We start from the raw sequence: 18,580 nt of genomic DNA on the forward strand, positions 1-18,580 counted from the left end.
AGTCAGCTCTCAAAGAGTTCACCTTATATCCTCAGCATGGAAGTAGGGATCCTTGGAAAGCCAGGCCTACCCGAGAAAGCTGGAGTGGGGACTGCTCTCAGGTCCCATCTTGGGTGCCAAGTTTGTTGCTGAAAACTTTGGTCCTTGTCCTCAATGCCAATCCAATAATAAGGACATTGTTTTGAGAAAAAGGAGAAAGAAGGATTATTGCTTTGCTAGCAAAGGAGAAACACAGGGACTCCTGTCCCAAAGGCTGGGCTTCTGCCTGTCAGCAGGAAGGGATGGGGTTGGGGGTGGGAGTTATAGAGGGGATTCAAAGGATACATTCCACATGTTTTCTGAGGGAGTTGTAATTCACTTGTTAATTTGGGGATAGCAATTTGAGATCTTCTGGTACCATCCCCAAAGTCTGGATTACTTTGTTCCTATGGTAGGTGTGTACTCAAGGAGAGATAAATCTGCTTAGGTTGGTAAAGAAAGGTAATCCTGTTTCCCTTAAGATTAGGGAGGAACAAGAGAAAGAAACATTCCATTTTAAAAATAAGTTGAAGTGGCAGAGCAGCAAGGGCTATATTCAAAGCATAAAGTGGACCACTGTTACAGGACCACAAAGTCTCAAAGTCTTTTCAATTTTCTTCTCCATAACATCTCTCAAATACAGCAATCCAGATCTAGTGTTACTCTTTTTTTTTTTTTTTTTGGAGAGGGGGAGGTGGGGGTGGATACCAGGGATTGAACTAAGAGGCACTCAACCACTGAGCCACATCCCCAGCCCTATTTTGTATTTTATTTAGAGACAGGATCTCATTGAGTTGCTTAGAGCCTCACCATTGCTGAGGTTGGCTTTGAACTCTCTCGATCCTCCTGCCTCAGATTGTTATACCAGATTCATGGGACCTCAATAGACCCCCAAGGAGCCGAATCAGATGCAGTCACACAAGAGTCTTTATTGCAAGTTCGAGCCTGGACTCACAACTGTTTCCATGCAGCGGTCCTGAGGAGTGAGTTCAGGCCCTTAGTTCATTGAGGATTTATAGGTTTTGGGGGATACTCTATGTGTCACAATATCACACAGCAAATCATTTCACACTGCAGGAAAATCAAACAACAACTCTTAACATTGATTAGCACATTCATTGGCAAGAACAAGTCAGATAAGGGTGATTGATTAGTTCAAATGGTGGATATGTTTAAACTGATTGGTTTAGTCCTCAAGTGGTTGCAAGAGTAGATATACTAAACTGCAGGGTTTCCTAATCATGTTATCAATCACCAAAACTACTAGGAGGGCCGCCTGGCATTCCAGATATCTTCCCTGTCTCACGCTGATTGGTTGTTGCTGTAGGTCATTACAGTCAGAACTTAGGCCTCAAGCATTCTTTGGTCTTTCCAGGAACTTGCATTGCTGAGTAAAGGACCAACATCTGGCACTGCAGTCAGGGATATCTGGCTCCACAGGCCTTTCCAGTTATTCACGGATAAATGACTCAGCAGGGTAGCTATGTGCCTAGTAACATTCTGTGGGTTTTCCAAGAACAAGGGTCCCCTCAGTTTCTCAAGATCATCGCCTCAACCTCCCTAGCCACTAGGATTACAGGTGTGCACCATCATGCCTGGCTTTAGTGTTACTCTTAACTAAGACTTTATTCTTTAACTATTTACAGTTCCCTAACTGGTTTCCTGTGAACATTTTTTTTTTTACAGCTTAGGTTTAGACCCTGTCCTTACAAAACAAAATGACATACACAAAATCCCCAAAGCCAATACTATCACTCTGCTACAAGTAACAAAGTCTCTTAGTACCTCACTGCTTACAGTAGCATTTCTTAACTTTTTTTGGCAGTACTAGGGAATGAATCCAGGGATGCTCTACCATTGAGTTACATCTCTGTTTTATTTTTTACTTTTTTTTTTTAGTTGTAGATGAACATGCAGTATCTTTATTTATTTTTATATGGTGCTGAGAATCGATCCCAGTGCCTCACACATGTGAAGCAAGTGCTTTACCACTGAGCTATTTTTTACTTATTTTTACCACTGAGCTTACTTTTTACTTTTGAGACAGGGTCTTGCTAAATTGCTGAAGCTGGCCTCCAACTTGTGATATTCCTGTTTCAGCCTCCTGAGCAGCTGGGATTACAGGTGTGCACACTAAACCTTGCTTCCCAACCTTCTTTGACTTTCAAACTATTTTTACCATCATAATCCATCAACTTCCTTAGGAATTTATTAGTACTTTTTTTTTTCAATACTGGGGATTAAACCCAGGGCCTTGTATATACTAGGCAATTACTTTATCCCAGCTATAACCCCAGCCAACTCCTTAGGAACTTAGAAGTTATTTCAATGTCTGTTGAAATGTTCGAAGTTTAATTACCTATCATGGCATTAAAAAAGAGACGGAAAATTTGCTTTATGACCTAAACTTTCTGGAATTCTTGCATTTCGCATTTCAAAAAAGTCAACTGTTTATTGTTTCTTTTTTTTAAAAAATTGACACCTACATAATAAGATAAAGAAAGCTTCAGAATATTAATCACAAATGACACATCATTCATGAATCCTTATTTTCAATAGGAAAGAAATTATTCACCATTGTGGAGTATCTGTTTAATTTTATTAATGATGCCAATTTTCTAAGTGATTACACTAATTTTCACTCCCATGAGTGGAGAATGAAGGTCCAGTTGCTCTACATTCTGGCCATCCTGCCAATGCTTGGCATTGTCCATCTTTTTTGTTCTAGTTACTCTAGTGAGTACTATACTCTGTGGTACTGTACTCTGGTTTTACATACATTTACCTGAGACTAATAATACTGAGCAACTTCTCATGTTTATTTGACATTTGGAAATTCTGTTTTGCAATCTGCTGCTTCAAATCTTTTGTGCATCTTTCATGATTAGGTTGTCAGTCTTATTTTTTTTCATTATAAATTTTTAATTTTTAAAATTTGTTCTTTTTAGTTATACATGACAGTAGAATGTATTTTGACATATCATGCATACATGGAGTATAACTTCCCATTTTTGTGGTTGTATATGATATGGAGTTATAAGTCTTTTACTTATTGATTTGTAGGAGTTCTTTAAACATTTTGAACATGAGTCCTCTGCCAGATACTAGTATTAAAGATAAATTCTCCCACTTTGTGGCTTACCCGTTCACTTGCAATGATGTCTTTTTTTTTTCTTTTTTTATTAATATTTATTTTTCAGTTTTCGGCGGACACAACATCTTTGTTTGTATGTGGTGCTGAGGATCGAACCCGGGCCGCACACATGGCAGGCGAGCGCGCTACCGCTTGAGCTACATCCCCAGCCCCGCAATGATGTCTTAATGAATAGAAGTTCTGAATTTTAATGAAATCCTATTAATGTATTTTTTTCTTCATTAGTACTCCCTTCCTCTGACTTCTACTATTAGAAATCTTTGATTACGACATGAATATACTCTTTCTTCTAGAATCCTCATTTTTTCTTTTCTTTTCACATTTAGATCTACATCCATCCCAAATTACTTTTTGTGTATGGTGGGAAATAGGGATCACATTTTTTTCTCATCTCCACATAGATATCTAATTCCTCCTGTAAGGCAGGGACTGTAGGGTGTACTTAGACACAAAATCTAAGGGTCACTGGAAAACACAGAGGTGTACTTAGACACAAAATCTAAGGGTCACTGGAAAACACAGTAATCAAGACAATATTTAATTCAGTATTATTGAAAATTCAAGGCCAGGCATGGTGATGCACACCTATAATCCCAGTCACTTGGGAGGTTGAGACAGGAATATCACAAGTTTGAAGCCAGCCTGGGCAAGTTAGTGAGACTCTATCTCAAAACAAAATAAAAGAGGACTGGGGCAATAGCTCAGTTGGTAGAGTGCTTGGCTCACATGCACAAAGCCCTGGGTTCAATCCCCAGCACAACATACACAAAAATAAATAAATAAAAATAAAAGGACTGAGGATATAGCACTCTATCTCATCCCTTTCCTCTAGCACTATCTATTGAAAAGATCAGCATTTTCTCATTGAATTACATTGGTGACACTGTCATAAATCTGGTAAATGTATATGTGTGGATCTATTTCAGGACTTTTTTTTCTTAGATTGGTCTTTATCTTTTTACCAAAACCTCCCTGTCTTCAATAATGTAGCTTTGTAGTGTCTTGATATTTACTCCTATAAGTCTTCCAACTTTGAAGACTTTTTTAATAGGTCTGGCATTTCCATAAACATTTTGGTCTTGTTAATTGTCACACATAGCATGTAGGGGATTTTGATTGAGTTGCATTGAATTTATAGTTCAGATTAGGGAAAACTGACATCCTAAAAATGAGTTTTCCAGTTCATGAATGTGTTCATCTTGTTTATGTACTCCTTGATTTCTCTCAGTAATATTTAGTTGTCAATAGATGATTTCTGTAAACTATATAGCAAATGATTTTTTTTTATTTTTAAAATATTATTTATTTATTGTTGGTGGATGGGTACTGAGGATTGAACCCAGGGATGCTTTATCACAGAGGTACATCTCTAATTTTTTAAATTTTTTATTTTAAGACAGGGTTTTGCTAAGTTGCCAAGGCTGGTCTAAAATTTGCTTCAGTCTCCCAAGAGTCTGGGAATACAGGCTTGTGCCACAATACCCAGAATTTTTTTTTTCATTTTTAAAGGAAATTTTCAGACAAATCAAAAGCACATGAAAGTGTATAAATGAATCTCAATGGCAATTGTCCAATTTTAACTCTTTTGCTACATTATTTTGAAGCAAATTTCAGATTATAAAATTTCATTTATAAATGTTATAGTTTGTGTATCTAAAAGATAAAGGCTCTCCCAAAAAGCTTGATCAAGTCAGGTGTGGTGATGCACACTGATAATTCCAGATACTCAAGTTCCAGGCCAGTCTATGTGACTGAGTGAGACTATCTCAAAATTTTAAAAGGTGTCAGGGGTGAGGTGGGGTGGGGTGGGGTGCGGGGGTGGACAGAGATGAAATTTAGCTCACTGGTAGAGCACTTGCTTAGCATGTGTGAGGCCCTGGGTTCAATCTCTAGTACTTCAGGGAAGAAAAAAAAAAAAGGACCTAATAAGTCAGGTAATGGATGGTACCTGTCTCTAGTCCCAACTACTTGGGAGGCTGAGTCAGAATGATCTCTTAAGGCCAAGAGTTTAAGGCCAACCTGAGTCATGGTGAGTGTCTATCTCAGAACAAAACAAAACCCTGAATTGTAATACCATTATTACATGTTAAAAATTAACAATAATTCCTTAATATCATCAAAACCCATCAGTATTAAAATTCCAATTGTCTTATAAGTGACATAAATTATTAAAGTCTGACTCAACACCACATATTAAGATTGTTTGGTACCAGATGTGGTAGTACACATGTGTAATCTCAGCAGCTTTGGGAGACTGAAGCAGGAGGATCACAAGTTCAAAGCCAGTCTCAGCAATTTAGCTAGGCCCTAAGCAATTTAGCAAGAAATTGTCTCAAAATAAAAAGAAAAGAAAAGAAAAGAAAAATGAAATAAAATAAATAAAAATAATAAAAAGGGCTGGGGATGTGGTTCAGTGGCTAAATGCCCCTAGATTCAATCCCCGGTACCAAAAAAGAAAGAAAAAACTATTCATGCGTTTCTTTCTTCTAATTTTTAGATACTCCATCTTTCTATTATTCTTTCCATCAAAGTGTTGAAGAAATACATTGTTGGCCCCTAGATTTTGCAGTCAATAGTTTACTGGTCAAATGTCAAATGCACATGTTGTCATTTGACAGGTTCTGTTGCTTTTTTTTTTTTTTTCCTAATTAGGTGGTATGGTTAGGATGTGGTGTATTCCTGCTTAAATATCTGTTGAAATTTGGTTACCAAAGTAGCAGCATTGGGAGGTAGGGCCTTTAGAGAAATTTATGTCTTTCTCACTAGACTGGATAAATTCTCACAGGAATGAGTTCTCACTCTCTCAGGACTGATTAACTATCAGGGGAGTTACCCACCCCCATCTGCTCTGTGTTTCTCTTCTACATACATCCACTTGCTCTTCTGCTGTGAGTTGAAGTTGTATGAGGACTTCACTGGAAGCTGAGAAGATGCTGACACCATGCTCTTGGACATCCAGAACTATGGACCAAAATAATTCTCTTTTCTCTATAAATTAATCAGTCAGTCACACTTATTCTGTTCAAGTAACAGAAAATGAAGTAAGACAGTGGGGAAGTTGTATCAAACATATCAGAATTAGTTTTTTTGGGGAAGGATTAGTTATCTGATAGGTGATGATAACATCCGGAGGTGGTTGTGGAATGGTGTGGATTCTTAAATGTCATTTTCTATATAATGCTGAAACTTGGAAGTACAATAAATTTTTCTATGTTGATCTTCTACCTAGAGGTCTTGCTAAATTTGCTTATCAATTCTAATTATTTATCTGTAGGTTTTTGAAAAATATTCCATATAATTATATCACATATAAATAACAATTTTATTTTTCCTTTCCAATCCTTATGCTTTTTCTTTCTTTCACCTTATTGAATAATTGGGACTTCCAGTACAGTGTTGGATAGTACTGGTATAGTGGAGATCTCCTTTTTGTGTGTAAAGGAAAGTTTTTAATAATTCCCTGTTTATATATAATGTTGTTATATGTTTTTTTCAACATTGTCAAATTAAGGAAGTTCCTTTTTCTATTTTGCTAAGAGTTTTAGTATGAGTGTTAATTTTTTCCTTTTTTAAATTTAAAAATTTTAGTGCACACCCATAATCCCAGTGACTCGGGAGGCTGAGGCAGAAGGATTACAAGTTCAAAGCCAGCCTTTAGCAAGGCTCTAACCAACTTTGCAAGACCCTTTCTCAAAATAATAAGTACAAAGTGTTGGGGATGCTGCTCAGTGGTTAAGCACTCTTAGATTCAATCCCTAGTACCAAAATTAAATTAAATTGAAATTTTTATCACTTTATAAAAGGCTTATTTTTTTTTGTTAACTGACTTTTCTTCTATTTACTTTTCTGTATTTTACAAACTTTCTACAAAGCATAAAATTTTTCAGACAAGAAAAAATTTAAAAGTACCTGCCACCAGACGTATAAATGCCGTAAATACATCTTTTAGAAAAATTTAGAGAGGCAAATATTGCACAGAACTGTAAGATGCTGAATGTCAAATGTATTGATCAGACAAGGTTATGCTGCAGTTACAAATGACTGTCAAGTCTTAGGAGCTTGAAGCAATAAAGGGTGTATTATTTTGTTTTGTTTATTACCATTCTATTTGTCTGGTATTAGTGTTTGTGTTCCCTTAAAATTCATAGGTTGAAATTGTAAACTCCAATGTTATAGATTTGGAGGTGGGGCCTTGCTGGTACAGTGGCACAAGCCTATAATACCAATGACTCGGGAGACTGAGGCAAGAGGATCACAAGTTCAAGGCCAGCCTCAGCAACTTAGTGAGACCCTATCTCAAAACAAAAAATAAAAAGGACTGGGGGTGTAGCTTAGTTGGTAGATCACACCTGGGGTCAGTCCCAGGGTGGGGGGCTTTGGGAGGTGATTAGGTCATGAGGACAGAAGTCTCAAGAATGGAATTAATACCCATGTAAAAAAGACCCCCCCACTGAGCTAGCTTACCCTTCCACTTCATGAAGATATAGTTATAGACACCATCTATAAACTAGAAAGTAGGTCCTCACCAGACACTAAATCTGCTAAGGTCTTGTTCTTGGGCTTCTCAGCCTCCAGAACAGTAAAACTAGATTTTTGTTGGTTGTGAGCCACCCAGCCTATTGTATTTTGTTATAACAACTCCGATAGACTAAGGCAATGTCCTTCACGCATTAGCTGTGAATCCCGCCTGATGGAGCAGCCTCTATGGAGAACACAGCTGGGCTCCTGGAAATGTGATAAAGCACCCCAGGATTTCAGAGCTCTGTCCACAACTGCCAGACAGCACATCTGTTGCCCTTGGCCAAGTTCACATGGCCAGTCCTGCTCTTTACAAGGTAGAAAAGAAGATCCTCCTGAAGGGAGAGGTGTGGAAGATTTGTGAAGAGTAATATGGGCTAGGGCTGGGGTTGTGGCTCAGTTGTAGAGTGCTTGCCTAGCACGTGGGAGGCACTGGGTTCGATTTTCAGCACCATGTAAAAATAAATAAAGGTATTGTGTCCACCCACAACTAAAGTAATTTAAAAAAGAGTAATATAGGCTACCTTTTCAATGTGAAGGCTTATGTTTTATTAAGTACTTTTTCTACCTCTATGGAGTTGGTCATATGGTTTTCTTTGTTAATTCTATTAATTTGCTGAATTAAACAGAGATTTTAAAATAATAAACCGGTGCGTGTAGTGGCACACGCATGCAGGAGAACTGAGTTCAATGCCAACATCATATCAAAGTAGAATTTTTCTAGCAGGAACTTCAGAACTCTTCCCACCTCTTCCTATTACATACTTTTAGGTATTCATTACCCTGGTACACCTACTTGAAAACCAATTTCTGTCTTTGCATAAGTTCCCATAACAAAATGCTAAGTGGCTTACAAGTAACAGAAATTTATTTGACATACTGTGGAGTCTGGGAAGTTCAAGATCAGGGTGCCAGCATGGTGAGGGCCCTTTCTTAGTTGTTGACTGCCTAATTCCTAATGTCTGTACATGGCAGAAAGGGTGGGGGATAACTTTGGAATCCACTTTATAAGGACACTAATCCCACCTCATGACCTAACCACCTACAAAGGACCCACATATTAATAATATTACCTCAGGGCTTAGGACTTAAACATTATTTGGAAAGCAGGGTTGGGAAGCATAAACTGCTGATCCATTGCAAGGTTCTTTATCATGTTGAGGAAATTTCTTTCTATTCCTAGTTTGTTTACTATTTTTATCGTGAATGGGCATTGGACTGTCAAATGCTTTTTCTGCATCATTTGATATGATCATGTTTTTCCCTTTATATTATAATATTACATTGAATTTTTTTTAGTTATCAATGGATCTTTTATTATTTTATTTATTTATTTATATGCAGCCCTGAGGATTGAACCCAGGGTCTCATGCATGCCAGGCAAGCGCTGTACTATTGAGCCACAACTCCAGCCTAGTTTTTTATTTTTATTTATTTATTTATTTTTTATGTTGCATTCTTGGAGTAAATCCTGCTTTCACAACTTCTATTCAACATTTTCCTGGAAGCTTTAGCCAGATCAATTAAACATACTATGTAGTTTGCTTTTTATTCTATTTCTCTTTGTTGTTGTTGTTTATTAATCTATTTCACCTTCAAATTTGAAGAGTAATTTCACTAGTATAAAAGTCTAGCTGGGCATGGTGGCATACACCTATAGAATACCAGCAAGTTGGGAGGCTGAACCAAGAGGATCACAAGTTCAAGGCTAGCCTCAGCAATTTAGCGGGGCTCTCAGCAACTTAGCAAGAACCTGTCTCAAAAAATTAAAAAAGGAATGGGGATAGAGCCCAGTAGTAAAGTGCCCCTGGGTTCAATTCCCAATACCAAAAACTTAAATAAATAAAATTAAAATAAAAGGGGATTGATGGGGATGTAGTTCAGAGATGAAACACTTGTTTAATACAAAAAAAAAAGTCTAGGTAGGTATTTATTTTCTTTTAGCACATTAAAGAATATAATTCTGTTGTTTTCTGCCTTTATTTTTTTTAAATTTATTTTTTTAGGTATAGTTGGACATAATACCTTTATTTATTTCTTTTTATGTGGTGCTAAGGATTGAATCCAAGGCCTCATATGTGGTAGGTGAGCGCTCTACTGCTGAGCTGCAACCCCAGCCCCTGTTTTCTGGCTTTATATAAATATAAATTATATACACACATATATCCATATCTATATATATGTATATACTTCACTCTCTCTCTCTATATATATACATATATATTTCTCTCTCCCTCTCTCTGTTACACACACACACACACACACACACACACACACACACACATATTTTAGTAGTAAGGATTGAGTCCCAGGTGATCTATCACCAAGCTATATCCCCAGCTCTACTTATTTTTTATTTTGAGACAGGATCTCACTAAGTCGCTGAGGTTGGCATTGGCCTCCCAAATACCTAGGATTTACAGGCTCGTGCCACCATACTTGGCTGTTTCCCAATATTTCTAACAATATATCAACTATACATCTTATTACTCCTTTGAATATAATGTATGTTTTATCTTTGGCTGTTTTAAAGATTCTTTGTCTTTTCAGTATTATACAGTGAACTTAAGTTTGGCTTTTCTTTATGTTGTTTGATAATACCTCTTGCATCTAAGGCTTGAATCTCAGACTTTCTAAATTTTGAAAAGTTCCAGTTATTTACTTTTTTAAAATATTTTATTTACATTTTTTATATGGCAGACACAACATCTTTGTATGTGGTGCTGAGGATCGAACCCGGGCCACACCCTGCCAGGGGAGCATACTACGGCTTGAGCCACATCCCCAGCCCCTCCAGTCATTTACTTTTAAAAAAGACTATTTTAAAGCAATTTTTAGATTCACAGCAAAATGAAATGTAATATTTATGAGGATTTTATTGAAGCCTGGGATGAAGGTCTTCCTTAGAGAATATTTCATTTACTTTGACTATGGCATTATCAATCCAGGACTTAAAAAGGTTTTGGGAACCATTCAGATGGCGTGAACTTGAGCTGCAAAATACACAAAAGCCAGCCTATTGTTATAGCTTCCCAAGGTCTTATCTCTAGTCCCCTAAACTTTTTAGTGTGAAGGCAGCTTTCCTTGCAGTTCCCTTGGGGTTAGCAGTGATAGCAAGTTTGTCTCTCTTTTTATTTATTTATTTTAAAACAATTCACTTTATTTATTTTTTTTAATATTTGGCAGACACAACATCTTTGTTTGTATGTGGTGCTGAGGATCGAACCCGGGCCGCATGCATGCCAGGCGAGCGCGCTACCACTTGAGCCACATCTCCAGCCCCTCTCTTTTTTTTTTTTTTTGTTGTTGTTGTTTTGGTACTGGGGATTGAACCCAGAGGCATTGTATCACCGAGCTACATTCCTAGCTTTTTTTATTTTGTGACAGGGTCTCCCTTAATTGCCCAGGCTGGCCTCAAACTTGTGATCCTCAGCCTCCCAAGTAGCTGGGATTACAGGTGTGTGCCATGATGCCTAGCACAAGTTTGTAATTTTATTGCTATTGTGAAGGAGATATTTTATTATTTTAAGTGATATCTTTATAGATTTTTGCTGCTATAGAGAAAATTATATTGACATCTGTAAGTTGTTTGGGTATTTGCAAATCTTGGTGAATTCTTTTTTTTTTTTTTTTAAACTAAGAATTTAACTCAGAAGCACTTAAACACATCCTCAGCCCTATTTTATTTAGAGACAGGGTCTCACAAAATTGCTTAGTGCCTCACTTTTGCTGATGATGTTGGCTTGGAACTCCTGCCTCAGGCTCCCGAACAGCTGAGCTGGTGGGATTGCAGGTGTGTACCACTATGCTCGGCTTCTTGACTGCATTTAAAAAAAATTATTTTCACCCTGATTTTCCTTTTTTTTCCCCCACAAAAGTTAAATTCTGCATTTAAAAGAATGTTGTATTTTATTCAGCATTTCCAGGTGTTTTGTGATGTGTTTTCAGATTATTTAGGTCTATAATATGTATTTGAGATTAATATGTACACAGACATCAGGCATGTATGGTGCCTAATCCCTGCTACTCAGGAGACTGAGGCAGAAGGACTGCAAATTTAAAACCAGCCTGGGCAATTTAGCAAGACCCCTTCTCAAAATAAAATAAAAAGGGTAGTGGATATTGTTCAGTAGTAGGGTCTTGCCTAGCACATGCACGGCCCTGGGTTCCATTCCTAATAACACACAGAAGTGTATAATATACATATATATTTTTTACATTTTTAAAAATATAGATGTTGGGCTGGGGATGTGGCTCAAGCGGTATGCGTTCGCCTGGCTGTGCAAGGCGCTGGATTCGATCCTCAGCACTACATAAAAATAAAGATGTTGTGTCCACCGAAAACTAAAAAATAAATATTAAAAAAATTCTCTCTCTCTTTAAAAAAATATAGATGTTTATATACATACATATTGGTATATACATTTCACATATATAGGCATGTATGTAAAATGTATATATTATATATGTGTGTATGTATATACTCTAGTATATGTATTTCATACATATATTCATAATTTTTAAGTATATTAATCTGCATTGATGAACCCAACCAAATTTCATCTTAAGCTTGGGAATGATCTTGTTACAAAAATTTCTTTTTTATTATAAAATACTAAGATTTCTATTTGGCCTGACAACCTGATGTTTAAACTTGTTTGAAATTCCTGCCCATGCTCTGAACTCACCCATGACTGGGTCTCCTTGACCAGATAATAACCCTCTCTGAAACCTCAGAAGTGCCTCATAAATTCTCATGTTGGGGTCTGAATTTACCCCTACCTTGAAATATCATGCCATGTAGATCATTAATCTGCTATCTGCCCTTGTATTGTTTGCCAGAACCCTGTTAGTTACAAGTTCCCAAGGCACCCCCCTTTGTAACTTTTTGTGCTATATAAACCTCTTCTTCCCTGAGAACTGGGCTGATCTCTAGCCTGGTTTTGGGAGACAGTCGCTGGCCAGCCTTCTTTGTGTACACAATATAAGCTTGCCTTAATTTGATCTAAAATTGGAGTTGGTGGTCTTTTCTTTGTGTCGTGGTTCAACAGCATTTCAAAATTGGTTTTCCTTTTGCCTCTTATTTTTAATCAATGGTCCATAATGGGCATAAGTTCTTAAATAATATATTAAATAATATATGATTAAACAGAAAATCAATTAAAAACTGTCTAAAGGTTCAAAATTACCATTGCAGCCAGAAGGTATTTGGCTGAGTGGTAAATTGTGTTATTGAGTTCTGAGTATTCGTGAAGTCCCCACTAAATGTTGTGTAGGCTCTTTTGATACTTTCAGGAGACTGATGCCTAGGTTTAAAGAGAAGAAATAAGTGCTTTATTTAAAATGGTAACAAATGTTATTACTGTCTTTGAAAAGACCTGTATCACCTTTGCAAAAACCTAGAATTTACCCACCACTCTTGGGAAACTATGACCTGTAGAACAAAATTAAAATTCTACTATTAGGCACAATCTTGCTTCTACCTAACTTTTCAGCCTTATCTCCCACAACTTAGCAAAAGTGCACCTGACAACTGTGATATGTTGATCTTTTCAGTGATTTTCCCATTTGTCCGCAGTGATCTTTTTTCACCTAAAAATCTTCTGCTGATTCTTCAAATCTACTACAAAATGGCAATTTATTAAGTAAATTTTCCTTTCTCACAAGAAGCTAATCACTCTTCTCTGCATTCCCTAATTTTTATATTTTTGTTATAGCACTTACACATGATATTTTAACTTATCTGCTTAGATGTCTATTTTCCTTACTAACATAAGTTCAAAAAGTATAGGAATTATATTTATCTTTGTAGTTTAGCACCTGGCTTAGCAAGTACTCAGAAGTCATAATTAAATAAATAAGGTGGTAATTAATGATATGGTTATAGATGCCAGCTGTATCAATATCTGATATATAAGATATATTAATATCTGCTATATGTGAGATATGCTGTCAATAAATCTCCAACCTAGAACATAACCCAATTTTATTTTTTTTCCTTTTGTGCTTCTCTAGACTTCAAACCAGCATAAATCGAAAAAGATCCAGAAACCCACAGGTCAGAAAAGTCCTATCCTTTACTCTTCAGTTCAAGGCTAATGATATATCAACTGTGGATCTGCTTTAAATAACAGATAGAGGGAGGTTGAAAAAGAGAATGTAAACGAAAGGAATGTGCCTATTCTTTCTAGCATCTCCACTTCCAATGAGACATAAACAACTCCATAATTCCTTCCATGATGGCTTTCCTCTTGCTTCCTTTTTTCATCTACTTTTATGCAAAGTCCAGTATGGGAAAGAAATTTGGTCACATAAGAGAATGGACAAAGACTCACTACTAAGAGTTTGGTGAGGGAAATTTCAATATATTTTTTTTACTAAAAGTTTGGTTCTTGTCCTGGATGCCAATCCAATAATGAGAACACAGTTTTGAGAAAAAGGAAAAAGAAGTGTTTGCTACCAAGGAGAAACACAGAGACTCCTATCCCAGAGGCTGTGAGTCTCCACATCAGTGGTAACAAAGAGTTTTTTTTAAAGAGGTGGTACAAAGGTTATATTTCATGTGTTCCCTGTCCTGGGTTGTAATTCACTTGTGAATTTGGGAGACAGTCATTTCTTAGATCTTCTGGCACTATCCCAAATCTGAATTACTTTGTTCCTGTAGTGGGTATGTGCTCAAAGGCAGATAACTCTGTCTAGGTTTGGAAAGAAAGCTAATACTGTTTCCCCTTAGATTATGGATGGGAGTTTAGGAATGACAGACAGAGAAAAGAAAGAAACATGTTTTTTAAAAATAATCCACTGGTGGACATGGTAGCACACACCTGTAATCCCAGAAATTTTGGAGGCTGAAGCTGGAGGGTTACAAATTCAAAGCCATTTAGCAAGACCCTAAGCAATTTAGCAAAAACCTGTCTCAAAAAAAGAAAAAAAAAAAAAGGGCTAAGGATGTGGCTAGGAACCTAGGAACCTAGGAACACCCCTAGGTTCAATCCCTGGTAACAAAAATAAATAAATAAATCACAGGTGCAGAGCAGCAAGGACTGTATTCAAACATGAAGTGGACCTATTAAACCTTTATTTCCCTACCATAGATGCTGGGTAGACTCTTTTGAAGGAAAAGACATATCATCAGGACCTCTGTTTTCCACTCCAATGTCCTATTCCCATGGTTATTCCTCCTCTTCCCAATGGCTGACATCTACTACATAATGAAGGCAACATCTTTTTTTTTTTTTTTTTTTTTTACTTGAGATCTGATCTCTACCACTCATTAACTTTATAACCTTGGGCATGACTTCACCTTTGTTTCCGTATTTGCAAAATGAGGAGGTTGTGCTAAATGATATAAATAGTCACTTTGCTAATAGATTCTTCACTCCTATTCCCAGTTCCACAGTTGGAAGAAAACATCAGGATGGATTGCACTGAAGCTAATCCAACATGGTGAGTGAGTGAGTGAGTGAAGCTAATCCAACATGATTAAGATAATTTATCAGTAGCCTGTACTACTGATAAATTATCTTAATCATAAAATTTAGGAATAAATACCTGAAATGCTAACTTCCTTCATTGTAATCATTGTCTCCTTTCTAAGTTGTTTCTTATTGTTTTGCTTATTGGTATTTTAATATCACTTCAATTATACTGATATATTCTGTTACATCCAGTATTTCAGAACTCCCTGTGAGCTGGACCCAGGAATATATACTCTGGTCAATGGGCAAGAGTCTTCAACATATCTTCCAACACCTGGAAAATGCAAGGTCAGGGAACATAGTTTCTGGGTGGGGGATTGAAGATGGTAAAGCATTTGAAAGGATTTAAGAGGGAGGAAGGAAGAGAGTAAAGGCGGGAGGCAAAAGGGAAGGAGAGTCTTAGTTCTGGCAATGAGCAAAATTCTGGGTTCAAACTACTTTAAGGATCATATCTGAGTAGAATGGGAATGTTGTTTCTCTTTGTCCTGGTGGAAGAACTCTTTGCACATGTAAATGATATTGGGGAAAACAACTTTTTCCCCCAAAATCTCCCCTGAAGCCAAACATATTTTTCCTTTTCTGATTCCAAAGCAAATAATTGGAAACTTGTCTCTTTATTTCTTAGATCAAGTCTTATGGAACTGGGTTTGCCTGAACCCCAGGATGTGACTTCTTCCTCCTCCTCCTCCTCTATTCTTGTGGCTCAGGAGGCTGTTCTACCCAGTTGTGACTGTATGAAGACAGAACTTTCTAGTGACAATGTTATCTCCTCTGGATCATCAAGCACCAGCTCCAGCCTGTCTTACCTTCCTATCTTTTCTGAAGGAAGAACTTGGAAATTCCAGAGCAAAGGTTTACCTGTTTCTCCTCAAAAGCAATCATCTGTATTCAGGAACCAGGACACATCCCTGCCCCCTTTTTGGCTATCAGAGCCTGAGAAATCAGAACTTTTTCAGAATTTGGCAACTCTTTCATCTCTGCAGCCTCAAAATTCTTTTATTAACTCTATTTTTGAATCCCAAGGTCACTGCAAACAACAACAGAAAACAAAAGATAAGAAAAGGAGCAAGAGTCATTTGGTAGCAGATGAGGGGCCAAATTCGGTTTCAGATGAGAGACCACAACTCCCAGGTTGGGCTCCACTCCAGCTTTCTCCTTTGGCTAGAGGAGAGCTAGAAGGGCATATGTCTTGGAAGGTCTGTACTTTGCGGGAACAAATAGTGCCCTCACCTGTGAAGGAATCATGGGCAATGCTGAATTATTTAATACAAGCCGGAGTCCCTGGACCAGAGAATACCCAAACTCAATTATCTATGCCTATTCATCAAAGCACTGAGCAAAGTACCAATAATAAATCCCCAGACCTTCCATCATTTCAGCTCCATGTGAACATTGGTGTGGAATCTGGATTAAATAGGACAGAAACAAAAATTTCACAGTCATTTATCTCAAATAAGCAGTTACAACCTGGGGATGATCCCCAAATTCTTGGATCTAAGCATTTAGTTAGGTCAATGGGCTCTCCACCTCCCAGAAGTTTAGGAGTTAACATAATTCAAGAAGAAGCCACTTTATTGAAGAAGGACCCAAAGCATGTGCTAGAGCTTAGTATAGAACAGAGAGTCATAGGTCTTCCAGAAAAAAGGATACAGCAGCATAAGACACAAGTGACTGATGTGGAGCTGACCCCAAGGTTACCATATCAAGTCACAGATAACCTAAAGGTAACTCCATTGGCATTGCTTCAGGTTATGAATTCAATGGGAATGATCCCAGAATCACATTCAGATGTGATAGAATCTATGAGTTTGTTTCCACAGCCGCCAAATCAAGTTGTAAAACCAATCCAGCCCAAGGAAATAATGAGTATAACCCCCAAATCACCAAATCAATTAATCAAGTCAATGGAGATAACCCCAAGTCCTCAGCAACAAGATGTGGAATCAGAGAGGATGAACTCAAGACGGAATCGGGTCCCAGACAATGTGAAAATAACTCCTGTAGCATTGCTTCAAGTCATGGACTCCATGGGGATGACTAGCAAATCGCATCCACATATCATAGAATCCATGAGAATGATCCCAAAGCCACAACATGGAGTCATGAAGTTAGAGAAGATGGACACATTGTTGGACCATAAAACCATAAAACCAGAAGAGATGAGTCCAAGGCCACAACAGACAGTGATGCAAACTGTAGAAATGAGTCCAGGGCCACAGCATAAAGTCATGGAGTCAGTGAGCATGACCCTGGGGTCACAAAGTCAAGCCATGGAACAAGTGAAGATTACTCCAGAGCCAGTACATCAGTACACAAAACCATTGGAAACTGTCTCAACACCATTACATCAAGTCATGGATTATAAGAAAGTAACTCCAGTGGTGCTATTACAAACCATGAATGCCATGGGGATAATTCCATTAGCACAGCCACATGTTACAGAATATGGGGGTTTGACCCCAGATTCACAGTCTCAAATTACAAATTTGACCCCAAGGTCAACTCAATCAGTTGGTTTAACTTCTTCCCTTAGCCCTCCTACAACTCTTGCCCCACTAAAAGTTGTAGAATCTGTGATTTTACCTCCAAAGCTACCACCTAACATCACAAAATCAGCAAGAATGATTCTAACACCATCATATCAATCTGTACATTCTGTAAAGGTAACTCCCGTAGCATTGGGGTTGCCCTTTGGAATGATCACAGGACCACAGTCACAAGTTATAAAATCTCAGAGTTTGACCCCACAGCCAATATCTCAAGTCAAGGAACCTTTGGAATTGACTTCTGGGTTACAGAGCCAAGTGCAAGACTCAGTGAACATGACTTCACAACCACAACATCAAGGCACAGAATCTGTGTCGTTAACTTCAAGAACATCTCATCAGGTCATGGATCCTTCAAGGTTGAGCCCATGCTGTCAAGTCCTGGAATATTCAGAGATGAGCCCAAGGCAAAACCATAAAGTAACAGAAACTATGGGGTTGACCACTGACACATGGCTAAAAATAAGCAAATCTATACAGCTGACAGAGTCAAACCATCAAATAATGGAATCTTTGGGGACAATCCCAGGAAAACCAGGTCAAGGTACAGAATTTGTAGGAATGAACCAAAAGCCACTGCATCAAGTCACAGAATCTGCTGTAATGACTACTACATCATTGCTTGAAGGTGTGAAATATATGGAGGTGAAGCCAATGTCACAAGTTAAGATTGTAGAGTCTATGAAATTATTCCCAGAATTGCAAGATTTAAAATCTGAGAACCTGGTCCTAGGACCAAGGTTGCAAAGTATGAAATCTGTAGATACAACCACAGGTTTAGTTCCGCAAGTGGCAAAATATGGACAGCTGACACCAACTATAAAATCTACAGGCTTGATCCCAGAGTGTCAATGGCAGAGTATAAA

The 18,580-nt window shown here is 37.6% G+C and overlaps 1 protein-coding gene across 1 annotated transcript in view; it reads left to right on the forward strand.

Moving 5' to 3' along the window:
- Spata31h1 (SPATA31 subfamily H member 1) overlaps positions 1-18,580 on the forward strand; it is a 40,685-nt gene that overhangs the window by 7,503 nt on the left and 14,602 nt on the right. The window contains exons 2-6 of the mRNA XM_077105233.1: positions 13,706-13,784; positions 15,082-15,136; positions 15,361-15,456; positions 15,794-17,638; positions 18,455-18,462. Of these exons, the coding sequence (XP_076961348.1) occupies positions 13,706-13,784; positions 15,082-15,136; positions 15,361-15,456; positions 15,794-17,638; positions 18,455-18,462 (2,083 nt within the window). The remainder of the gene's footprint in view (positions 1-13,705; positions 13,785-15,081; positions 15,137-15,360; positions 15,457-15,793; positions 17,639-18,454; positions 18,463-18,580) is intronic.

Source organism: Callospermophilus lateralis, chromosome 14 (assembly GCF_048772815.1).
Source record: "Callospermophilus lateralis isolate mCalLat2 chromosome 14, mCalLat2.hap1, whole genome shotgun sequence".
Classification (NCBI taxonomy): Eukaryota; Metazoa; Chordata; class Mammalia; order Rodentia; family Sciuridae; genus Callospermophilus; species Callospermophilus lateralis.